At 39.5% G+C, this 27500-nt stretch overlaps 1 protein-coding gene across 2 annotated transcripts in view; it reads left to right on the forward strand.

The window, feature by feature from the left end:
- LOC145268157 (NAD-capped RNA hydrolase NUDT12-like) overlaps positions 1-27500 on the forward strand; it is a 174631-nt gene that overhangs the window by 48617 nt on the left and 98514 nt on the right. For both annotated transcript variants that reach the window (XM_080123359.1, XM_080123368.1), the window contains exon 3: positions 15868-15970. In XM_080123359.1, coding sequence (XP_079979485.1) covers positions 15868-15970 — 103 coding nt within the window. The remainder of the gene's footprint in view (positions 1-15867; positions 15971-27500) is intronic.

Here is a 27500-nt window from a genome sequence, read left to right on the forward strand (position 1 = left end):
CACTCAGATTTTCAGTTCGTATCATTAACTTCTTAATTACTGTCACCCCACTGATTATGTTGTTGGTATTCGTTTCTATGATTATTTCTATAACCAGGTACTTAGAAGTCGGATCATGTGAACATTGTCAACATCCATAAGTGAAAACGATGCTATTGAACTGATTGTATCCGAACTTTGCATACCAAGGTTGTAAATCACGTCGTTATCCTCTTCACAGCCAAATTATTTATGTTAAGAGGTCTTTGGGAGACCATTTGGTCAGTTTTTCCACGTCCATATCTGTACACAGAGCGGGAAATGCGCGTGTTCATATCTCCACACTTTAAAATGTATGACATGTGTTGAATATTTCGGTGTATAATTAGCGAGCGTAAATAAATCCAGTATATTTGCTGATGACACCACGCTCTATAGCAGACACGAAGAGAAAAGGAATGAACACATATCTAAGTCAATGGCTGAAACCTTGGAGGAAGGCCTCCAGTCTGTAGTTGAATGGGGATGTAAATGGATGGTAACATTTAATGCTGCCAAGACTAATCTTCTTTCCTTTAACAATTACAAGAAACCTTCTCAACCATGGATTGGCATGACTAATAATTAGGGCTATGACAACAGCATATTCTTTTCATTGTTTTGACTCTCGAGTGTGTACCCGTTGATATCTTATATGATTTTATATAGAGTGATGTAGTTTTCGGTTGATTAACTGTGTTCAACTGTGTCGGCTATATATTCGAGAGTCAAAACAATGCTAAGAATATTCTGTTGTCATAGCCCTACTAAACTTCTCCGCTTTACATTCACAGGCAACATGATTTAGAACAAATACATAGAGGACATTGCAAGGGTTGCTGCAAAGAAGATAGGTTCTCTCTATCGTGCTAGAAAGTTGATCACACCTGAGAGTGTTCTATATCTCTACAAGGTAGCTATTCTCCCGTGCCAAGAATATTGTTATATCTTGGTTGGTGCATGAGTTAAAAAAAAAAGTCTCCAACCTAGTAGGTCTCGCTCTATCAATCAAACTCCAATCTCTCTCCCATTGCTGAAATGGTGTATTTCTGTGCCTGTTTTACAAGTATTTTAATGAAATATTCTCTTACAGAATCAAAGTTCTTGTACCCCCTTGACATAAATATACCCGATTAACCCGGCAAGCAGCAAAATCGCACCCCGGCAATGTAGAGATCCATCGATGTCGGAAAGTTTTTTATTCTCATAGTTTCTTTTTCTGAACTTAGGAATTCCCTTCCGGATCTCTGCTTCCCCGACATGCAGAAGTTCAAATGCAGTTAGAACAGGCACCACGCTGCGAAACTCCCTACATATTAATTATTTACGATGCCTCCCCACGGGACAGAGTGAGACACCAGGGTCGTTTTTTTAACGTGGAGAAAAGGAACAAAAATTTTAAATTGTCTCAGTCGTGAAGGACTTCTCTTCCACTGACAGAGAACAAGAAATTGAAGTGCAGCATCTGAAGAAGAGATACTACACTGTGATCTCGGCCCAAAGGCCAGGTAAGCCCCGGCCGACCTGTCGAATTGGTCCCAAACAGTAGCCCCTTTTGTTCAAGTGGTATTGGGATGAAATAAGAGTAAAAAAAAAACAGTTAGATTTTTAAAGGGAAGTCGGAGTTGTTGCTTGTTTGTTTGTTTGTTTGTTTGTACGGATAATGAAGAAACCGATAAATACTTATAAATAATTATTCATATTTCAGCTTAGATCAAGCATGTGAAACACGCGGCTCGCGGACTGCATGCAACCGTGGCTACCGTAATATGACGATGGTCACGATGCAACCCGTTACAAATTTTCTTGCGATTTGCACAAGCAGCAACATTGGAAATGTAGGGGAAGAAATATCAGAATACGAGTGTCGTCGGAAAAGTAGTGAGAATTTCTTATTTATCCTTGCTTAAAGAATTTTGTTTTGAGATTGAATCCTCTTATCGAAAGTTTAGAACATCACGAACACAACGTTTTTCGAGTTATCACTATCTTTTATTATGAAATAAGTGACAGGCAGTGGGATTATGGACATTGAAAAGAGATTTACAATAATCCAATATATAAACGGTTACATGTCTGTCTGTCTATCTATCTGCATATTTTCAAACTCTATCTTCTCCGAAACTAAAAGTCGCAGAGCGGCGCTAAGGGCCTCAAATGATTGGATTTTTTATGTGCCGTTCTTTTATGGTCTTTAGCCGGTTAAAATTGTTTTAAGGGGTCAAAAATGAGTCAAAATTGAAAAAAATTCGTTAAACATTTTGTACATTCATCTTAGTTTATTTTTAATTGATTTATATGCAGTGGTAACGTCATCAGCTTTCAATGCTACAGTTTCGGTTTCGATTCTAGCTGATAGCACCTAAATACTTTTCCCCCCCTTTTGAAATCACGACTCTCTCTCTCTCTCTCTCTCTCTCTCTCTCTCTCTCTCTATATATATATATATATATATATATATATATATATATATATATATACGAAATCTGGATAAATAAAATATATTTAAGCGAATTTTACGCCCGGGCAAAGCTCCCCCCCCCCGCTAGTTCATAATAAATCTTTTCAGAAAAAAAGGTTGAACTCGGAACTGCACAGTTTAATATACCTAAGATTGTTGACAACCAGAAGTGTCAAGCTTCGGGACAAAACATGACATGCGTTTCAACACTTATGTTGGACTATTTTGGATTTGCTGCTGTTGCATTCAGATGGAATTGAACCATTAATTAAAATGCTTGTTATGGTAAATTAAAGAACACATTTATATTTCACGCTAATTTCTTTCGTTATGATTTTTTTTATTATTAAAGTACATGTATATTTGTAAATTTTTGGATAGGAGTAACCGATTGCATGTTTCTAAATTGAAAGAAAAACATTCTGCAATAACTCTTATTAAACAACTTCAATTTCATTGCAAAAGTATGGTCCTTATAACAACACAAATTGACCCCCCCTTTTTTTTTACTGTTTATTCGTCCCAAATAAGGCACAGTACCACTACATCGAAAGGAGCTACTAGCGGGAATCAGATTTGCAGGAATGATATGTAGGAAGTTGGGCTGCGAGATGTCTGTTAACATTACACTTTGATTTCTGTATATCAGTATAGGAACAGGGACTCAGGAGGGAATTCCAAGGTCTAGCAGAGGAAAGAAGCTGAGTAGAAGGCTTTAATGCATCTCGGGATCTCTGCAGTGTCAAGAGATGCTGAGTTTGACATGCCTGGCTTAGCTCAACATCTTCTACCAATCCGCTTAGTGTTAACTATATAAATATAAATCCGCCATCCTGTCTGCTTTATTTGTTTGTTCACAATGACGTCATGGATGACATTATATCATTGTGTATATATAAATACGTATATTGTGCATGCTATTCTATGACGCATGTAAATACATATGATATACAAATACAAATATTTATTTAAAACCTATACATACATATTCCAAAGACAAACCAACGGTTTCATTGCATTGAAATAGCCATCTGTGGCTGATAAAAATCCTATACAGCTCATCAGAGTCGTTGGTTCGTCTTTGCAATATGTATGTATAGTTTTTAAAAATAAATATTTGTATTTTAGCCCTTACATTCGCGATCGACCACTTTATTTGATTTCTTTTCGTCGCTATGAGGGAGCCAAGGAGAATTAGATAAATTCTTTAAAAGGATAACATCGGTATAATATATAATATAATACAAAGCTCAAAAATTAAGGTGGAGCTTATATAGAAGAGAATGAATAAAAGAACGACAATATAAAAATATATACTAATACATATACATTCAATAGGAAGATTACATTAGTATATATTATTATATTGTCGTTTTTTTTTTATTCTTTTTCTATGATATATATATATCTAAATTATTCCCAACTCGCATTTAGGTAAAAACGCACTTCTATATAAATAATTGAATTCATTCAATAAGTATCACTAACAAAAACAAACAAACATCTACGTAAATAATACCATAAGCTAGTAGTCTTGTGAGATAGCTCAGTGGAAGAGGCTTAAGCTTCTTATCACGGGGTCCTGATTTCGAATCTTGCTAGATTCAGCCACTCTGGTGAGTCGTAAATGACGAAACACATATCAGTGGATAATATATATGTAATTCAGAATAATGTAATCCAATATACTTTCGATTTGAAGTTCAATATTCTTTCTTTTCTTTTTTTTTTCTGCATCAATATCCAGTTTCCCTTATTCTATGTAGCTAAAATGATTTAAAAACTTTAAAAACATTTAATTAAATTTTTTATGTTTATTATCTTCAGCAAATTAGGTGCAAACCTTTTATAATATTTTCTCCCCCGAGAAGATGTATAAACATCGAAAACTCATGGGTAAAGGAAATATATTTTACTATACTGTATTCTTTGTCTTGCATACAATAAAATTTCTGTATTTGAAATTTAACTTTTTTAAATCACAAATTCTTAAATTATGATACACACACACACACACACACACACACACACACACACACACATATATATATATATATATATATAGTGTGCATGTTATGTTATGACGTCATATATGATGTCAGAGAAGCTTTGTGATGAGTGTTTGTTTTTTTTACGCTTATGAAAATGCGTTCATAATATATTCTGTGAGGGTTTGATTTTCTAAAGTGGACTATGGAGACATATAATACGAAGGTCGGTAATGATTGAACACACACATGCGTACAGTTACGAAAGACCAAGATGTAAACATATGAGAGGGAGGGAGGGGGAGAGAGAGAGGTGGAGGGATAGAAAGAGAGGAAGAGGACGTGGTCGTCAAAGGGGAGTACATTTTGGTGTATTACTGATAAGCGTGAATAAATCCAGTAAGGATTTTCAAAGTACGATTTTGAGTTATTTTTTTATTTACCTGTTTATGCATGAGTACAATGAAAATAGATATTTTTTTCGTATTTCAGCTTAGATCAACATTTGCTTACGATACACTTAGCATTATAAAATGATGAAATGCTACAAGCAATGCGTGTTTTCTTAAGCTTATAAACATGCCTTCATAATATATTTTGGGGAGTGTTTGATTTTCTTAAGTGGACTATGAATGCATTCCATAACAGGGAGGGGGGCATTGAACACACATATACGTACGCAAACACAGTTACGAAAGAACAAAGTAAATATAAGAGAGAGACAGGGGGGAGAAGAGGACGTGATTGTCGTCGAAAGGAGTGCACCGTGTTTGAGAAAAAAAAAAGTCAGTCCTTGTTGCGCCACACGTCATCACTTGACCCGAGCTTGTTTACTTGCTCAGCAATCATCTTTTTACACTTGTTTCAAAGTAGCATGGCCAGCGGAAGTCGTTGGGTTGCTTGCCGTTTGATAGCCCCACGAATTCTAAACTTCCGTTCCGTCGATTCTTCACAGTGGCGACTCGTTTTCCGTTCGGCCATAAACTTGGCTTCCTCTCTTTCCCTTTCTTTTAATCTTTTACACATTGTGGCTACTTTTATTGTCTTATACAACCGCAATTGCCGGTTCTTTCCTTTTTGCCATTATTTAACCTCGTTCAACCTTTTTAACTCCATTGACCATAAACTATATAAGCCATCTTGGCGATCGAGCGTATTTACCAACCCAAACTACTTCCGGTTTCGAAACATGTCAGATGTCAACGGTGTTACTTAATCTGAAGAAGCGAAAATGTAGATCAAAATATTTTTTTTAAAAACTGATTTTTGGGGGGGAGGGGGTGCTTATACATCCTCTGAACCAGACGTAACTCGGCGTTCGCTCGGCTTTCTTCGGGGCATGACGTCAATAGCCGGATAATGCCGAGCGTTGCCGATAAACTCATAACAACGCTACATAAAAGAAAATAGAAAGATTTTAAATGTAGAAACATAAACAGAAAAAAAGGAAAATCCTACAGTAATTTTTAATTTTTATTAACTGTGTGAGAAAGGTTTTGTATCAAATAAATAATTTTAACCATTTTTTTTAATATAAATAAGTGTTAGCATTTTTAGTCCAATAAATAATTTAAAGCAAATGTTTTTGATATATTTTTTGTCAAGTATTTTTTTTATTTAATGATGGCAAATTAAAACAAACTTATTTCTAGGGGGGGTTATGTTTTTCACGTATTTACATGATTTCTTTTATTAAATATGTGTACCAACATATGTTGTTTTTAAATTAATATGTTTATTTACATTTATTTATTTTAATAAATATGTTTATTTATTGATTAAAAAATGTTTGTTTGCGGGATTTGTTTAAATTTTATGTAAATATGTTTATTTTCACAAATTTGTTTTAGTAAACAAATTTTTATCCATAGAAAGATTTTTACAAAAATAATTAATGTGGTTAAAAGTAAAGAACCTTACCTCATGCATCGTGCGGCTCGTGTTAGGAAAGAAAAAAAAAAGAGAAAATGACAATCCCCCCCTGGTATTTATGGACTGATGATCGCATGATATGACGAGAGGGGGGGAGGGGGTATGCAAATGAGATGTGGTTGGGTCTCTCTATAAAAGAGCCGTCTTCTTTATTTTGGGCGTCAGTGTGGAAAGTACAGAGAGAAGAGAACAGTTGGATTTGAGATGGAGACTTTTGATCTGAGGTTGAGTTCAAATTTAACGTCAAGCTATTTCGGCGCAGTGATAAAAATGAGTGACCGAGTAAGATTGAGCAGCGATATCCTGAGGCCATTTACTGGAGAAGGTGACGTGGTTGCGTGGCTTAACAATCTGAAGTTGGTGGTAAGGCTGCAAAAGATCGAGGATGTAGCCACGTTAATACCAATGTATTTGGAAGGAAGTGCTCTAGCGGTCTATCTAGAAATGGGAGAGACGGATCAGGCTATTGCTGAGAGCATCGCGAACCGGTTAAAGACCGCATTTTCCGAGAGCGCGTTTGAGGCTTACAACAAGATCAAAAAAGTCACCTGGTCTGGGGAGTCTGTGGACGTGGACGTGGCAGAGATAAGGCGACTAGCAGGATTGGCTGGATATGGGGGACGCATTCTTGAGAAGACTGTAAAGCTGTCGCTTGTAACTGGTTTCCCTGATCGCATCTCCATGGAACTGCAACGACTTACTGATATTGAAACCATGGAGGTGGAGGAGATTCTAAGGCATGCTAGAGTTTTGGTGAAACAGTCCAGTGAGCTGGGGGCTGTCGCGGCTGCTGTGGCAAGCTGAAAGGAGCAACCAGTGATGAAGCAAGGCCGTGGATTTACCGGTAAATGCTTTCGATGTCAAGGACAACACCTGATGAGAGACTGTAGGGAGCCACGGCCAGACATTATCTTTTTTCGGTGTGGCCAAGTAGAGCACATTAGCAAGAATTGCCCTTCGCTTCCGGAAAACGAGTAAAGGGGTGCTATTGTGCCAGTAGTCACCCCTTTTATACCGAACAGGCGTATGAGAGTTTGTTGCCACAGTTAGTGATCACAATCAATGGATAGAGGGATAGAGCTCTTGTTGATACTGGATGTACAACAACATTTATTACTACGAGCGTCGCCAACCCTTGGAATTGAACCAGCAACGTTAGAGCGGTGGATGGCAGAGGAGTGGAATGCTGTGGAGAGGCCGATGCGGAGATTGTAGTAAGGAATATGCCATTGCGGGTAAGAGTGATCGTGCTGGATAGACTTGTTGCAGGAATTGATGTGGTGCTGGGTCTGGACGCGATAGACCGACTGGGAGGAGCTACTATTGCTAAAGGACAGGTGAAGTTTGCCAATCAGAGTGCACCGGGAATAACAGGAAGTGTAACCAGGGGTGATACCAACCAACCGTCGAACCCCCGACCATGTCTGATTGAGGATGATGACTTTCGAGCCTGCTTCGATGGCGAAAAATGGATGGTAGAATGGCGATGGACCGCGGAGCCACCTGTATTGACGAATCGGGTCAGCTGCTACAAAAGCATACTGAAAGGAGCTGCGGAGCCGCAGTTTGAAAAAGAAGTTGAGAGATGAATAGATGAAGGAATATTAATGCCGTGGTCAGGGAAAATTGAAGGAATTTTGCCACTCATGGCTGTGGTCAAACTTATTAAGAAGAAAGTTCGGCCAGTGTTGGATTTCCGTGAGGTGAACAAGTTTTTCGCTTGTCACACAAAGGACGGAATCGACGTGTGTGAAGAAGTCATAAGGAAATGGAGGAGGATGAAGCAGGCAACTAAAATTGTGGACCTGAAGTCAGCCTACCTCCAACTTCATGTGGATGAGAAATTGTGGAAATATCAATTGGTAGAGTACAAAGGTCAACTTTATTGTCTGACCAGATTAGGATTTGGTCTGAACTCCGCACCAAAGATAATGACGGCAGTTCTTAAGACAGTGCTGGCCAAAGACGATGCAGTGAAGAGAGGCACCTGCTCTTACATTGACGATGTACTAGTGGACGAAACAGAGGTGACTGCTGAAAGGGTGAGAGAACATATCAAAGCATATGGACTGACGACAAAACCGCCTGAGTCACTGGAAAACGGAATGGCTTTGGGATTTCGACTACAGAACAATAAGGCAGGAAAATTGATGTTTGGGCGAGAAAATAAGATCCCTGAAGCCAAGGTTGACCTAGCCAAGAGAGAGCTTTTCTCTATATGTGGAAAGCTGGTTGGCCACTACCCAATAGCTGGATGGCTGCGAACTGCGTGCAGTTTTATTAAAAGGCAGACTGGGGTAGACAGTTGGGAAGATGCAGTTGATCAAAAAGTGCTTCTCATGATACAAGAAGTCATTGCAGAAGTGAAAAAAAATGAACCCTATGAGAGGAAAATGGCATGTAAAGGAGGGCCATGAAGGGGTGATATGGACAGATGCTAGCAGTGTAGCATTAGGGGTATTATTGGAAATACGAGAAGTGGCTGTTGAAGATGCTGCTTGGCTACGCAAAAAGGGTGATAGCGCCCATATCAATGTTGCGGAACTCGATGCTGTGATGAAAGGCATCAATCTGGCTCTAAAATGGGGGCTACAGATAGTGAACTTTAAAACAGACTCTGCAACAGTGGTGTCGTGGATTAAATCGGAACTGTCTGGTGATAATCGGATCAAAACGAAAGGAGCAGCGGAGATGCTTATAAAGCCTAGACTTGGAGCGCTGGGAGACTTGGTTCGAGAATTCGAACTAAAGGTAACTATTACCTTAGTTCCGTCACAAAAAAATAAAGCAGATGGGCTGACAAGAGTCAAGAAAGCCTGGCTACACAAGGAAAGAGATGGGGCTCCAGCATGTTATGCAGTAGAGAATTTAAAAGACCTGCATAACCTGCATCATTTTGGAAAGGAACGGACCCTTTACCTGGCAAGAAAAGTAAACCCGCACGTCACAATGCAAGACGTCCAAAAGGTGGTGGAACAATGTAGGGAATGCCAATCAATCGACCCTGCACCGGCTAGACATGAATAAGGGGAACTGCAAGTTGAAGAGAATTGGCGGAGATTGGCCATTGACATCACACATTATCAACATGAACCGCATGTAACTATGATTGATTATGGGCCTGGGAGATGTGGCGGAAAATCAAGAAACAGCAGAAGAGGTAAAGAGAGTTGTCGAGGAGGTTTTTATGGAAAGGGGGCCAGTAGAAGAGGTGTTGGTGGATAAAGGTACGTCTTTCCGCTCGGAAGTTTTTAGAGACTTATGTGCGAAGTGGAATGTGGGGCTATATTTTAGAGCTGCATACCGTCCAAGTGGAAATGGAATTATAGAGAGGCACCATCGCACTATAAAAGCTGTGGTATCAAGAAGCCAAATTTCGCCCCAAAAAGCAGTTGACCGAAGGCTAGTCAAGACGAAAATTCAGTGCCGCACCGGTCTATTTTTTCTTATGAATGGCGACATCCATTGGCTGTAACACAGAGAGAACAGCCCTGCGTGGACATCGCAGTTGGTGAAGAGGTGTGGGTGAAACTACCCAATTCTCGTTGCATGACTCGCTAGGGGGAAGGTACAGTGACTGAAGTACTCTCCAAAAACAAGGTAGCGATTGACGGAATGACTCGTCACATTTTAGATATACGGAGAGTCTCCTTGCCATCAGAGGAAGGGGAGGTTGATGCTGATGTTGAAGTGTCTGAAGAAGAGCCTCTTCGACGATCGCACCGTGAACAAAGACGCCCAGCGTGGATGGCGGACTATGATACTAATTATTGATCTTAGAGATCAAGGGGGCGTGTGGTTAAAAGTAAAGAACCTTACCTCATGCATCGTGCGGCTCGTGTTAGGAAAGAAAAAAAAAGAGAAAATAAAAATGGCCGACCCCTGTTATTTATGGACTGGTGATCACGTGATGTGACGAGAGGGGGGGAGGGGGTATGCGAATGAGATTTGGTTTGGTCTCTCTATAAAGAGCAGTCTTCTTTATTTTGGGCGTCAGTGTGAAAAGTGCAGAGAGAAGAGAACAGTTGGATTTGAGTTTGAGACTTTTGATCTGAGGTTGAGTTCAAATTTACCATCAATTAATGCTGAAAGTACTTTTTTAATATAATGGATTAAAATAAATTACTTGAACAAATAGCAAATGAATTTTTAATTAAATGGAAATGAAAATGAACGTTTTAATTAACATAGATAAAATCTGAATTTTTCACATCTAAATAAAGTAAAATAAGTGTAATGAAAAGAAAACGTGCATTTGTCCGAATATAATTAAACTACATAATAAACACGGATGGAAATAGATTAAATAAAGAAGTTAATACAACGGGGTCTTCAGATTCAGTTACACTGTTCACTTCCGACAAATTTCAAAACTGGAAGTTGCTTGAATCAGTAACTTTGCTAAATATTAGAAACTTTCCCTGGACCTCTCCATTTAAGTAGCAAACAATTCATTTTCTTAAATAAAGAATTATTTGAATTTCAAAACGGGCCTTACTGTTTGAAAGGGGCAAAAGAAGTAAGTTTTATTTGATAAAAAATGTCAGTGTAATGTTTGGTCTTCATACTTCCTGCACAAGATAAAAAATAATAAATTGAAATAGGATGCTTATTAGTGTTGGGACTATTAATCGGAATCGGACATCGTAAAAACCGAAACTTTTAGGGATAACGGAATCGATATCGGAATCGGAAAAATTGTGCCTATTTTAAGATAGGAAAAACAATTCCTTTAATTATCATTATTTATTTGATTTTGTTTAAAACTAAATCTTCGACTGCTGGTAGTAATAATAAAATAATCAATATTTATTGATTTTAAACTACTAGTAAAGCTAAAATATATAGATCACCCCTTTCCACAAGAGTATTTTACGTTTGAGAAAATACATACACATTTAACGATAATCTGGAAAATAACAACTTTATAGTTAAATATTTAGAGACTTATAAAGAATCAGAATCGGAATCGATAATTATATCGGAATCGGGAAAAATATTGGAATCCTCCTGTCACCAGTGTTTATCCGGTTTCACTCCAATATTAAAACTGCTCGTAAAAAAATAAACAAAATAGCGAATTAGTTTTCCCCGAAGTTTTTCGGGCTTGTTTTTGTTGTTTTTTTTTTGTTTTTTTTTTTTTTTGCTCCTACTATATTATACTATGTATTAAATATTAGTGTTATCTTGATTTTTTTTAATCTTCCATATCCCTTTCAGCTTTCTGGGCAGTTTCGTGTTTTTTCTTCGCTTCTCCGTCTTCTTAAAATTCACCCTATGGTATTCTGGCACGGCGAAAACTACGAATTGGCAGGACTTTTCCTTCTTGTTAAACTATTATGACATGGTATGAGGGAGCACTTTGGCAACTGTCTCATCAGTTGGTGATATGATCCCGAATGGGCTTCATATTCGCCTAATACCATTTCTATTATCTTAAAGATACTGTCTAACAAAACATTTTCCAGATTATTCCTGAACTTAAATAAAGTAATCATAGTCAATTCATGGCTGAAAGTTGGTTGACAAGTCAGGCATAGACGGATGTTTATTTGTGCCAAATATGACTGCATTGTAGAAAGGATTGTGAATTTTATTAACGATTTCATGAGTGACATTTTTATTTTTATCCAGGGGTGGGAGGTTCAACCTGAATTACAGAAAGAATTCAAACTCGGTTGCCAATATAAACATAGTCGGACATTATACTATCATATGTCACTATATTTAAGTAGCATTCTTTCGTGTGCGTATATTTAATTGCACATTATAGATAATTTAAAGCTATATGATGGTTTTAGAAATGCCGTAGTGGTATATATATATATATATATATATATATATATATATATATATATATATATATATATATATATAAACAGTAAATACTTATGAAGACCCACAGGCCAATCGAGGATAAGTGTCATTGAGATTGACGGGTAGACAGTGAAACACCGAGGATGTTTAGTAACGATGTTTGTAACTGGTCAATAATTCATTATTTGAGATGACGGTTCAACAAAAATTTGTTCACATTGGATTTGAAAGCAGTAATGTTTTAGTCAGTCGGGAAGTAGCCCCGTCGTACTGGCAGTTCTAGGAAAGGAATTTTGCTCGTGAGAATTCCGCTTGATCCTAGAGACACAGGGAAGGATGGAAGAAACAAAATTTATTGGTAGTGGTTGTAGCTAGATGAGTTCCTGCTAGACAAGTTTCCGCAAAGGAGATGTTTGCATAAAAGAGTTTGAGTAACGCCCTAACGGTCGGGGATTATCTAAAAGTGGAAATCAATAAAGCCACGTGACTTCCAGCCAGGAGTGGGGATCTCAGTCTCTTTTGAGCTGATAGAGCAAGTGGAAGCATCTCGCCGATCCTGAAGCCCCGGCGAGGTTGGGTCGATCACATACAGTGAAATTAAAGGTAACGAGATAAGTGATTTGACTGTCTATTAGTCTAATTCTCTGTCTGTCTTACTCTCTCTCTCTCTCTCTCTCTCTCTCTCTCTCTCTCTCTCTCTCTCTCTCTCTCTCTCTCTCTCTCTCTCGTGCATAAGAAGTCCATCCGTTATGTTTCTGTTTCGAATAATTCCATAAAAAACTGAATATTGGTGTCCACGTGGTTCTTATTAAGAGCCGAAAAAATACCTCAGTTTCACAATGACGACTACAGGAAGATCAACACGCGTGCGTTTATCATCAACACCCATTCCAAACGAAACGCGAGTGTATAACGATTAAATACATCAACGGTAGGGCGTAATATACCAGGTGGAAGGTACTTAACGAATAAAAAGCAACGATAGTATCTATAGGTGATCTAAAAACAAAACAAACTAAAATATACATTCGTGCTACTGAACAGCCAAACAATAGCTAAATAATACAGGGTTATTCATGGCATTTCGCTAGATATGTAACCTTTGGATAGGTGCTTCACAATCAAATCTATGACTTTTCTACCCGTAAAAGCAAAGCTTCCCAAACCGTAAACCCATATTAAACGCGTGAAGATATGTTACGTATGAAAGCTTATGGGGAAATAATATGCGTTTCCCGTTGTAGAAAAAATAGATATGGTTCAAGTATATGCATATGATATAGACTGTGCTTTAAAACAACAAGTAAGATAATAACATTCTCTTGTTCAAACAGTAAAACACAACTAAACAAGAATTGAATTTGAATCATGACTTAATGTAAATGTTCCCATCTGTTTGTGTAAAACTATATATATATACATATTGTTGTTGGAGTTTTTTTTTAGAGATATTAACAACGTCGAAACGCTGTTATTTTTATTTTTCCACTACCTTAGCGGTTTTTTAAAGAGCTATAAGCTCTTCTTATTATTCATATATATATATATATATATATATATATATATATATATATATATATATATATATATATATATATTAAGTAATGTGATTTATAATTTTAAAAAAAAAAAAAATTTTTAAATTTAAAAATCAAATTTTAATTAAATTAAAAATCAGTTTCATAAGAAGGAACAACAACAAAGTCAATTATCTGTACGATCGTTTCGGAAATCCGTGCTTTTTATTTGTGGTATACATGAAGTTATGTAGAACAATTATATATAGTTTTTTTTTTGGTAAGCACGGTCTCCTCATCAGCAAATTTAGGAGGATTTTTATTGAATTTAAAAGACACCATAAATAAACCTAGCATTAAAAGTAAGGCAGATGAATCTGAAAAATTGAAATAAAAGGTTTGGATTTAAAATTTATAAGAAAATTAATATAGGTTAGAGATAGAAATGAGTAGAAAAAATATATATTTTTTGAATTTACATAATAAATTTGATTTAAAAATATATCCTTTAAATTATATATATATATATATATATATATATATATATATATATATATATAGAGAGAGAGAGAGAGAGGTACTTTTTGTTGTTTTTTTTTAAACGATATTAAGGTTAACGTCTCCGCCTCGGAGATCCGCTGTTTTCTTCGAAAGCCGCCCATTTTTTATTTATTCATTTATTTATTATTTTTTAAAAATAGTAATCTACGCACACGCGTGTTTCGGGGTCCTACCCCTCTTCAGCATAGCTTGACTGTTGTTAGGAATCGAACCCCAGACCTTATGTATTTCAGTCCAGCGTCTTAATCCCTTACGCTATGATGCTATAGTTTTTATAGTTTATCTGTTTATGTAGTTGATTTTTAAACGATATTAAGGTTAACGTCTCCGCCTCGGAGCTCCGGTGTTTTCTTCGAAAGTCGCCCATTTTTTATTTTTACGTATTTTTTTAATTTATTATTTTTTAAGCGTGTTTCTAGTTTTAAGCCACCATCAGCATAGGTCAGGTTCGAACTCATGATACAAGTATCCGCAGTCTGATACTGAACAAATGAGCCACGATGAATCACCACTTGAATGCGTGATACTTAATCGCTTTTTAATTTAAGATTTGTTGTTGGCGTTTTTTAGCGATATTAATATCTGTAATTCATCGGGACTCATTTGTTCAGTATCAGACTGCGGATACTAGCATCATGAGTTCAAACCTGGCCTATTCTGATGACGGCTTAAAGCTAGAAACAAATAGGTATACCTTTTATGCACGTAATAATATTTAACTAGCGGGGCATGTGGAAATTCCTCAGGGGACTCATTCATATGCAATATATTGATGTTGGCATTCTGTAAATGTTCAGCGTGAACTGACACTGTTAAAACTGCAAAAAATATTCATCTAAGCTAGCAAGAATGCTCGCCGTAGCCCAGTCGTAAAGTATGCTTAAATATATTTTAATTCTTGCAGATTTCGTATGTATTAATATAGAGTTAATGTTCTACCGATTTTTATATATTATTTATATCTTTTATTCCTCATCTTTCGTTTAATAAATACATATATATATATATACTATTATTATTATTATTATTATTATTATTATTATTAATTTATATTATTAATAATAATAATAATAATAATAATAATAATAAATATTATCTGTATATTAATAGGATAGCGTGTGTGTTATTTATTTATTTATTTATTTATTTTGGGAGTCATGCTTACATCCGAGTGACTGTCGTTTAATTGTTATGGATTTCCATTTCTTGTAATAACGATCATCAAAGTGTCCCCGTATGCAATTGAACAGTGATAAAATAAAGGCTGTTGGACATTTTTGGACAAGTCCGGCATAGACTTAAATTTATAATGTTTTAATGACTGCATTGCAGCAATGATTGCGAATTTTATTAACGGTTCTATCGGTGGCATCTTGGGGGAGGGGTGATGTATATTTGAAATCAATAAATATTTCATGGAATGCAGAAAAATAGAAATGCCGACCAATGACGACGCCTTTTCATAGTTTTGTATTCGTTGATTAAACTTGATTTCACTTATTTTCAATTTGCCTTTGTTCTGCGAAACTTTTCCATGCATTCACTGACACCCTCCCCTCCTTTGTTTTTTCAGATGGAGTTACAGCAGATGTTCAGAATGAGCACGGGTGGACTGCCCTAATGTTTGCTGCCAAAAATGGGCATAGTCGAATCATCGACATGCTGCTTGAGAAAGGGTAACTATTTATTTAAGCACCTTTTTTTTTTTGGCCGGTTATGGTAAAAAAAAAATACTTTTGATAAAAAGAGCCCATAAAATGTTATTTGAGTGTTTATATATCGTGAGAGCGAAATTCGAAAATCGAGATGTTGGATTTAAAATTAAACACTTGGTGCCTACGTAATTGTCATGTCACAAACGGTAGCATAACCAACAATTACAAAAAACGATAAGGTAGAAAAATAATTATTAGTAAAAAAAAAAAAAAAAATTTCGTGAGATTTCGCTAACTAAAAAATAAAGAGTTGACAGGGGAGATAATCACGTTGCGTTGCTTACTTCACGTGACGCAACATGACGAAAACGCAATTCAAACAACTATAATTGGTTTTGATTACATGTTTAATCAGTGAACGTAGTTTTATCCTATTATTGCTAACTTGGTTCCATTTAATTAACATTTGGAACCGCAGATCATTTCTTTTACTTGCAACAAGGCCGATAGCCATTAGTCGCGTGCTCTCGTGTAATGAATGAATGCGTGAATGTAGCATTGACATGAGATTCTTAAAGATAAACTACAATGACCGAAAAATGGGGTGAAATGACTTAAATAAATAAAAAGTAAATGACTTAGAATGACTTTAATGAACTTAAGGATGAATTGAATGACTTTAAGAATGACTTGAATGCTTAAAAAAATAACTGGAATCCTTCAAAAACAACTTGAATGATCTGGAAAATGACTTGAATGGCTTTGAGACTGACTGGTAGTATAGTGGGTGATCATTTTACATTAAATTAATACTGAAAAGTGATCCCCGACTTTATATCACAAAGTTACAAACATAAGTACAGCATGTAGTAAGAACAGATACTACACTTTGATCTTGGCCTTTTGGCCAAAACAAGGATATTTATTTGCTCCCCCACCAAGCAAATTAGGCACAAGGCCGATTTTTAATGTGAGGAGTGAAGGGGAAATGGGTACCAACTCCCCGGGGAGTAGGGGAGCTGGATAATGACAATTGGTATGATGGTTTGCCCCTACATCGACCAAGATTTTATATGTGGGGTTGCCCCCACATATGGTCTTTGCTTGCAGTAACTGCCGGAACAGATACTACACTTTGAGATATTAAATCCTTTATTCATGTTAAAAATACAGTGAAAATCAACAATGAACAAAAAACTTAGGCACATGGCCAACTCAAAAGGGGGATTGTGGGGGGGAGGGCGTCGGTCATCCTTGTCACTCCAGAACTATACAAAATCAAAAGGTTCTCCCAGCTAATATCTTCTTTCACCATAATACCGCATTCACCCTTTAGTACTGGGGGACGTCCTACTTAACTCCCAATTTTTAGAACATTTTTTTTTTTTTTTGACGTGTAAAAAGCAAAAATGATAATAAAAATCGTACAATAATTCATTTGTGTCGAGGGCGGGGGGGGGAAGAAAAAAAAAGGTGATTAGTAGGACCCTCCCAACCCCATCTATTTGATAGACTGCCCGATCCACTAGGTTTGTAAAAGGAACCTCGCTTCTGCGGGTCAGTCTCTAAGTGGGGATGACCTCTAGATGGGGGTGAATGGAGAAAAGAAAATTTTGTTGGTAAAGAATGGGGGTTAGTTTGTATTTCTTTCTCTCCAAGATGGGTGAAATTTAGAGGAAGGGGTGAAAACAAAAATTGCAAGTAGTAGTGGATGGGGATTTTGGAGGCTTCCTAATCGGGGAGGGATGGAACACACACTCAGCTAGCTGAGAGGCTACTTGTTTAATTTTATTTACGGAACTGCGCATTCCACACCTAGGCGGGGAACACGTATTCAAATTTGGCTCCTCTTCATACACAGAGACTTGCTACATGTAACCATCTTCTGTCAAATGCCGCATGATGCAGCCTTCTTCTATCACATCTGATCTTCACCCGTAGTTGGTGTTTAAAGAAAGCAATCAGATCCTGATCAGAAAAAAGACAACATCGGAGTTCGCGGCAATCGAAGAAAGTGTGATCAGTCGTTTCTAAAACAGTTGTCCCACAACGGGGACAATCAGGCAACTCCAAAAACCCAGAACTGCATTGTACGTTGTTGAGTGCAAGTGCATTTCGAGCCAATAGCCATATCAGAGAGAATACCGAATTGTTCAGATGACTCGAACCTGGCGCCCAGCTCCATGCGGAGTGGATCTCACTCTGCTGCCAAACCAAACGCGTGCATAGCAGGTCGTCAACGGCCCTCTTCACTAGATCCCTGAGAAGTTCCCTACGGGTAGCAGTCACAAGGTCGCTGGACCTTGGTAGTCGTTTTAGTGCGGCTCAGCACTCTTTCATGTAGGCAGATTCTCCCCGCGGCCTGCGACGGCTCTCGATAGAAGGGTCGAGAATGAGCTCGGGGAAGGCGGCAGTAACCATAGGGTGCCACTGTTGGTCATCTTGCATATAGTGGCTCAGGAAGGCCAGCCTCTCAGCGTCTGAATGACACTTCAAGCCCGGCATTCCTAAACCTCCCTCACACGGACGTTGAATACAGACCTGTCTGCTAAACCAGTGTCTTCCTCTGTCTCAAAGAAACGACGGCAAGAGTTCAACGAGAGCTGTTAGGTGTTGTGCAGGCAGGGGAAGTACGGCCAGTCGGTAAAGGATGAGAGGAAAGACGTAAGTAGCGCACACCTAAGCTCTACCCTTTAAGGAAAGTTTCCTAGGAAGCCATGAATTGACTGCAGCCTCCGCCTCTGTCTTTGACCGTACCTCCAACCAGTTTTTGTCAAGCTGGAGACCCGGTTCGAACCACACGCCGAGGATCTGAACCGGGCCATCCGTCCAGCTGAAGGGCACTGGAAGGTTGGCGTTGCCACTCCAGGCGCCCAACCACAGTCCTATCAACTTACTGCGGTTTATCTTGGTCCCTGTACTTTCGTACCAAGCGATCCCCTCCGACATGATCTCGATGTCTCTGAAGCTCGGCACAAAGACCGTGACATCATCGGCGAACGTGGATGCCTTGGTATTGCAGGGCCGAATTTGCCTCCCCACGTCTCAGCTTGTGAAGCAGGGGCTCCAAAGCCAGGACATAGAGCAGGGGCGACAGCGGACAACTCTGACGAACCGACCGAGAGATAACAAAGAGTTTTGAGCGCTTTCCGTTGACTTGCACGATGGCTGTGGGCTGTCGATACATTACAGAGATCCACTTGCAGAAGTCCGGTTTAAAACTGGCGGCCTCTAAGACAGATGCCAAGAAAAGATGGTCGACCCTATCGAAAGCTTTGGACTGATCTAAGTTGATCAGCGCGGCTTCCGTGTCGTCATCTATCCCTCCCTCTAGGATCGTGCGTATCAGGTGCAAGTTTTTCTGAATCGATCTCCTCTTCACAACTTGTTTACATTGGACTTGAAGATGGCCATATTGTAGTCAGTTGGAAAGCAGGTAAATGGAAGAAACAGTTCCATAGGTGTGCAGTTCTAAGAAAGAAGCTTTGTTCATGGAATCTACGTTTAAGTTTAGGCACAGATAAAGAGTAGGGGAAATTATTGATAGTGTTTTCAGCCAAACTATGGCGAGGGGGGTCATAGATTGGAGCTCAGATGAGCACTTGCCATGAAAATAACGATAAAACAGAGACAGGCCCCATTTTCTCCTCACTGTAACCTATTTCTATGAGAAAGAGGTTGCAGAGAGGAGAAAAGGCAATCCCTCACTAGGCTATGAAGTCTATTCTGAACTCTGTCAAGGCAGAATACGGTCTTCCTAGCAGCTTCTGCCTGCCCAGATGTCACAGCAGTACTCCATCCTTGGACATACCTGACTCTTATATAGGTAGAGAATTGCATCAGCAGGTAGTTATCAATTGGATCGATAGAAGGATCCCATCATTTTTCCAGCGACCTTGGCAACGGATTGGATGTATGTATTCCATTTTAGATCAGGAGTAAAGGTTAAGCTCAGAAGCTTGTCGAAACATGGAGCCTCCCCAAGACGAGAGCCATTCATTTCAATTGATGCCAGATGGGGATCAGAATGTTGATGATGTAAAGATAGAAGCATGGTTTTAGATGCATTGAATAGCAATACGCATGGACAATAAAACGCTTTGGATAATTATGGATTTGAAGCGGGTTCTGCTAAAATCGTCATATTTTAAAAACCAAAGCACCTTAAGTCCTCAAAATACCACTATTTTGTTCAAAAATGAATTTACTTTCAAATTAATTAATAAATAATGTACATTATATATTTTAAGAGTTTTAAGCAAATAAAGTGCTAACAAGTTAAGATAATAAAACAGCGTTTTCGGTAAGATTTTGTAATGACCCCCCCCCCCGATTTATAAATGGTCGTACCACTTTTATCTTAAAAATTTCGTCATGAAATTTGGAAATTAGCTAGAAGAGATGTCACTTTTAATGGATTCGGTTGCTCGAAATTCTTTTGACAGCTTATTTTTTTTGTTGTGTTAAAAAAAAGACTTCAACATGACGAGTTTGGAAAATTTTGAAAAAAAATTTCTTCGGACACCCACTGTTAAATAAATCCATCTTTTTACTACATTTATCTATTAAAAATAAAAATGTAACCGGCCCTCTCTTGTGGTACCTAGCAATTTAAAATCATGATACCTGGAAAAAATTGTTCTGTTCTTTAAAAGTATCTAAAAACGATCTGTAGAAGCAGCAGCAGCTACTATCGCTGATAGTAATTACTTTACTGTAAACAAAATTTTCTTTGTTTTGTTTTTTATTCCAGAACAATTTAAAAATTAATGAAAATATGAATATAAAAAAATAAGGCCGATAGCCATTAGTCGCGTGCTCTCGTGTAATGAATGAATGCGTGAATGTAGGATTGACATGAAATTCTTAAAAATAAACTAAAGCGACCGAAAAATGGGCTGAAATGACTTAAATAAATAAAAAGTAAATGACTTTAATGAACTTAAGGATGAATTGAATGACCTTAAGAATGACTTGAATGCTTAAAAAATAATTGGAATCCTTCAAAAACAACTTGAATGATTTGGAGAATGAAAACTTTGAATGGCTTTGAGACAGACTGGTTGTAAAGTGGGTGATCATTTTACATTAAATTAATATAGAAAAGTGATCCCCCACTTTATATCACAAAGTTACAAACATAAGTACAGCATGTAGTAAGAACAGATACTACACTTTGAGATATTAAATCCTTTATTCATGTTAAAAGTACAGTGAAAATGAACAAAAAACTTAGGCATATGGCCAACTCAAAAGGTGGGGATTGTGGGTGTCGTTGGTCATCCTTGTCACTCCAGAACTAAACAAAATCAAAAGTTTCTCCCAGCTAGTATCTTCTTACACCATAATACCGCAATCACGCTTTCGTACTAGGGGACGTCTTACTTAACTCCCAATTTTTAAAACATTTTTTATTGACGTGTAAAAACAAAAAAAAATGACAATAAAAATGGTACAATAATTCATTTGTGTCGAAGGCGGGGGAAGAAAAAACAAAAGGTGATTAGTAGGACCCTCCCAACCCCGTCTATTTGATAGACTGCCCGATCCACTAGCTTTGTAAAAGGAACCTCACTTCTGCGGGTCAGTCTCTAAGTGGGGATGACCTCTAGATGGGGTGACTGTAGAAAAGAAAATTTTGTTGGTAAGGAATGGGGGTTAGTTTGTATTTCTTTCTCTCCAAGATGGGTGAAATTTAGAGGAAGGAGTGAAAACAAAAATTGCAAGTAGGAGGGGGTGGGGATCTTGGAGGCTTCCTAATCAGGTAGGGATGGAACACACACTCAGCTAGCTGAGAGCCTACTTGTTTAATCTTTACGGAACTGCGCGTTCCACACCTAGGCGGGGAACACATTCAAATTTGGTTCCTCTTTGTATACACAGACTTGCTACAGGTATCAATCTTCTGTCAAATGCCGGGCGATACAGCCTTCTTCGATCACATCTGATCTTCACCCGTAGTTGGTGTTTAAAGAAAGCGATCAGATCCTGCTCAGAAAAAGACCCCCCCCCCCGACAATCTTGCAGACGCAACGTCCAAATCACCATTCTCGCCACGGCCAGGATCGTAACCTAGACCATTTGTCTTTCCTGGTCCCACTGAAGCCTCATGTTGTCCACAACATTGGATACGGTAATTGGGCGAGAATGCTCAGGATCGATGCGAGCCGTCACCTCGCTGACATACGACCAGTACGGACGGAGTTTGTGGCAATCGGAGAAAGCTTGATCAGTCGTTTCTATGGCCGTTGTCCCACAACGGGGACAATCAGGCGACTGCAAAAACCCGGAACTGCATTGTATGTTGTTGAGTGGAAGTGCATTTCGGGCCAATCGCCAGGTCAGAGAGAACTCCGAATTGTTCAGATGACTCGAACCTGTCGTCCAGCTCCACGCGGAGCGGATCTCACTCTGCTATTAACCCAAACGCGCGCATAGCGGGTTGTTGGTGGCCCCCTTTACTAAATCCCTGTGGAGTTCCCTACGGGTAGCAGTCGCAAGATCGCTGGACCTTGGTAATCGTTTTAGTGCGGCTCGGCACTCTTTCATGTAGGCAGATTCTCCCGACGGGTCCTGATAGAAGGGTTGAGAATGAGGTCGGGGAAGGCGGAAGTAACCACGGTGTGCCACGGTTGGTCATCTTGCATAGAGTGGCTCAGGAAGGCCAGCGTCTCGATGACACTTCAAATCTGGCATTCCCAAACCTTCCTCACACGGACGTTGAATACAGACCTGTCTGCTCACCCAGTGTCTTCCTCTGTTCCAAAGAAGCGAGGACAAGAGTTCAACGAAAGCTGTTAGGTGTTTGCAGGCAGGGGAAGTATGGCCAGTTGCTAAAGGATGAGAGGAAAGAGGTAAGTGGCACACACCTCAGTTCTACCTTTTAAGGAAAGTTTCCTAGGAAGCCACGAATTGACTGCAGCCTCCACCTTTGACCGTACCTCCAACCAATTTTTGTCAAGCTGAAGACCTGGTCTGAACCACACGCCGAGGATCTGAACCGGGCCTTCCGTCGAGTTGAAGGGCGCCAGGAGATTGGCGTTGCCACTCCAGGCGCGCAACCGCAGTCCTACGACTTGCTGCGGTTTATCTTGGTCCCTGTAATTCTTTCGTACTGAGCGAGCGTCTTCGAAATGATCTCGATGTCTCTGAAGCTCAACACAAAGATCGGCGAACGCGGATGACTTGGCGGCTGAGCCACCAGGTATTGCAATTCCGTGCAGGGCCGAATTTGCCTCCCCACGTCTCAGCTTGCGGAGCAAGTGCTCCAAGCCAGGACATAGAGCAGGGGCGACAGCGGACTAACCTGACGAACCGACCGAGAGATAACAAAGGGTTTAGAGCGCTTTCCGTTGACTTACACGATGGCTGTGGACTGTTGATACATCACGGAGATCCACTTGCGGAAGTCCGGTTTAAAATCGGCGGCCTCGAAGACAGATGCCAAGAAACGATGGTCAACCCTATTGAAAGCTTTGGACTGATCTAAGTTGATCAGCGCGACTTCCGTGTCGTCATCTATCCCTCCCTCTAGGATCCTGCGTATCAGGTGCAAGTTGTTCTGAATCTATCTTCCCATCACAGCGTAGTTCTGTTCCGGTTCAACCAACTCGCCGATAACAACCTGCAGCCGATTCGACAGGACCTTGGTCAAAATATTCAACTCTGTGTGTAACAGAGTTATGGGCCTGTAAACTCTTCCCCACCATGCTTGTCACCTTTCCTCAGCAATATGATCACTCCCTTGGTGACTTGCCCCGGGATGGATCCCTGAGGAAACCAATAGTTGAACACATCCGTCAGAAGAGGCAGAAACATGGGCGACAGCCTCAAACACAGTTTGTATGGCAGACCATCGAATCCCGGCGACCTGTCACAGCTGACTTGCTTCAATGCAGTAAAAATCTCCCGCTCCGTCACCTGGCCCTCGCAACTAGCCGCTCCAGTCGCCTCGAGGTGGGGAGAGTCAGCCAAATAGTCGCTAAACTCAAGGACCGGAAGATCGGGCTGCTGCATAAAACCCCTCGCAGATCTCCCGAGTCAATTCCAGGGTGCGTCCATCCAGATGCCTTAACTTTGCAATGTACTTGTCCGAGCCATGCCTAGAAATTTCATGACGTGCGTCAGTGTTGGAGTTGACTGCTTCATTGCCTATATTTCCAATCCTACCTCTGACTACTTGACCTTCATAATGCTCGCTATTCTCACGTAGAAGGTCCTGCTTAGCTAGTTCCTGACTAACCCTATCACCCTCCCCCGTAGCCCGGGCTAGTTTCTGCTCTAGCTTCTTCGTCTTGGCCTTATCTAGTGCGAGGCACTGGGCATACTTGACAGAGAAGGTTCTAATTTTGGCTTTTAGACCTACTCACCACTTACTCCCGGTAGTGCTTTTTGAATTAATTCTATTAGCTTCTCTTGGAAGTCTTGTATCTCCAGAAGGGAGGTGTTTAACTTCCAGTGAGCCACTAACTTAGGCCTATTTCCTAGCTTCAGTCGGCCATAACTAGTTTATGGTCCGTCTGGCCTAGCCAAGTGAACGTGGGACAAGATAAGGAGTCTACTTTGCCTCTCCTAACTAACATCCTGTCCACATAAGTGTTTGGATAGAAGGAAACGCTATTGGTCCACGTCCACATCTCCCGCCCCGGATGCTTGACACGAAACTTGTCGATCAGACCGCATCTAGCCATTAGATCAGCCAGGCTGGACTCGCACTTCTCCGATCCTCTAGCATCGCCTCCTATCTTATCTATCTCGGGGTCTAAGATGGCATTCCAATCCCCCATTAGCACTACCCGCTTCCGACAATCTACAAACGCATCAAGCTGACTGAAGAATGAGACCCTCTCACGAACGGTGCTGGGCGCATGAACCACGATCTCCCAAAACACAGAACCTTTTATGACAACATCGGCTACGACCAGCCTGCCCACCGCATCCCTATGAACAACGTCGACCATCACCGACAGGGTACGTTTAACCAGCACGGAAACTCCCTTCCCTCGCGGGCTGCCATATGCTGAGAAAACCTCAAAATCTCGGGGCAGCTCCTGACAGTCCATAGAGGTTAGATGAGGATTGATGATTCGTATTATTTGGATTTTTTGAACTACTGTCCTCATCTTGAGTTTTATTTACACAGCATTTCGGTCGATGTAATCTCCGACCTTCTTCAGTTGTATCATTGTTGAACTATGAAAATTCCGTGCAGATTCCCATGTTAAACAAAGAATTTCGATATTTTTATTTTATTATCATGATCATCTTTTATAGTTGTATAACCCTAACACCCTCTCTGTCCGAGGACCGGGCCGCATCCATCACTATCCTGGTTCACTGGAGCATACTTGTGATGTACTTCTGGCCGTGTTCATCGCTCCCAGCTCACAGGACCATAGATGCAACCCAGCAGGCTACATTCTTACTTGTCTAGTGGTGGACCCCTCAAGGGTGACCAGACTCTCACTGGTCACTGGAAAATATCTTCTGCTGCTTAGGGCACGCGAAATGTGCATGCCCCTAAGTCCGTGTGGCAACATTGTCGATTTCGGCCGTCACTCTGGCTTCGTGCTGGATCCAGTATATCTCTCTCATCATCTGGCGTCAGGGCATACCTGAAACAAACTGCATCTTCATTCAGGCTGACAAATCGAGAAACAAGGAAAAACTCTGGGACATTTTTATATAACGAAACAAAATAATTATTCATAAATCGTTCTACACTTGTTTATAGTAGAGTTCTTTGATCCAAGCTTCATGATACAGGCTAAGTTCCTCTAATTAATTTCCCAGCTAAGAACAAGAGCTTTTCAACTTAGCTCTTGTGGATGTCTCCCCCCCCCCAGGTGGGGTGAGAGCGATGTGGACGCCTCAAATGCCAGCCAGTAAAAAGGACTCTAACTCTAAAAAGCCAATCGATTTTATCAAGTCAGTAATTCCTCCTTCCACCCTTTTGGAGTTATTCTTTCTTTTTCTTTTAGAGCTTATCTCTACCAGACCTCAACCCTCACCTGCACTGAGGTTTTTTACTTGTTACCAATTAGGCATGATTAGTCACCCAGGTCGAACAATGCCTGGCGATGACCCTTATTTTTTTACCCCCATTCTTCATCTCGCTCAACAGAGATTTTAAAAACAACCTTTCCGTTGTTGATAGATATATAACAGCAGATGAGATAAAACAAATTATTATTTGTTTTCTCTCTTTCTGACAAAATCCCATAGACATTTGTTTTGTCCCAATCAGACATTAACACCCCCCTCTTCTGTCCTCTCTTCCTCTATTTGAAAAACAAGACCATCTCTTTTGACATGTAGATAATTCCAAATCTGTCTCCCTTTATCTCTTCCTCTATTTGAAAAGCAAAATCATCTGGTGTCGCCAGGGATCTCGTCATAGTTGTTGTTTCACGACGTTTTAGCCAGCTATTCCTCTGTCCTTCGTCAGGTTATGAATTATGACGGGATAATAAAATGCTGAATCTTCAACTGTAATTACTATCTTCCATAGTTTTCATCGTCTCACCATGTTTTTGATCTACTAATCTTCTGGATTGAAACCGCTATCTTCAGACAATGCCCACCTGGAACTGTAGAGATTTAACGTATCTATCCACTGCCCCACAGGCCCCGAAGGGCGATCAAGGTTGGATGTTTTAGTCTTATAAATCCAAGTTTTTGTTATTTGATCTTCCAGGCCAGAGGAACAGTTGGCCGAAACGTCGTGAAACAACTCTAAAGATGAGGATAATAGTCCACAATAAATAAATAAATAAATAAAATATGCCAATTACTCATCTAAAAAGCATTCCAATAATTAAATAAAGAAGTTGGGGTTCGACCTCTGAAGAAGATCGAAACTTTGTGAAAATAACATTCCAGGCGAGAACAGTAGTCCGAGTAATCTGAATAATATGAATAAACAACCCGTGTTACCCGTTGGGTGCCTATTTTTATATTTATATACTATAAAATTTACTGCCTCCAATATAAAACATTCATGTACAGGTACAAAGGATTTCATTATACATTGTTATGTCATAATATACCATCTCCAGTCTTTCCCTATCTCGTATGTATCTTCTCCTCTTAGCTCCTATCTCTCTTACTCTTTTCTCTTTCTCTTACTTTGCTCCATTCTATCTTCTATCCCCCCTCTCTCTCTCTCTAATATTCTCTCTCTCCCTCCCACTCTCTCTCTTACTTGTTTACATAATTCACTTCCTCTCACCATACCCCTTATCATTCGCTCGTTATTTACATTATATGGCTTTCATCTCATCGCATAAAATATTCATGAACAAATGAAATATGTACGGTGAAAAGATAACAGCGCCTAGTTTAAATATATATTAGCAGGAAGACCCAGCATTGCCCAGGATTGAAAGGTGATTACCAAATGTTTCCCTCCCCCTATATTTTATTATCATCGAAATAGGTGAAATCGCCCTTTTTTTTTCAATCAAACCAATTGCCTGTTCTTATTGGAGACCCACCGCAGTGCAACAGAAAAATACTTTACATACTTCCCCACAGAGACTTAGTCCACAAT

The sequence above is a fragment of the Euprymna scolopes genome, chromosome 4, assembly GCF_053919585.1.
Source record: "Euprymna scolopes isolate OS-2025 chromosome 4, ASM5391958v1, whole genome shotgun sequence".
In the NCBI taxonomy this organism is placed as follows: Eukaryota; Metazoa; Mollusca; class Cephalopoda; order Sepiida; family Sepiolidae; genus Euprymna; species Euprymna scolopes.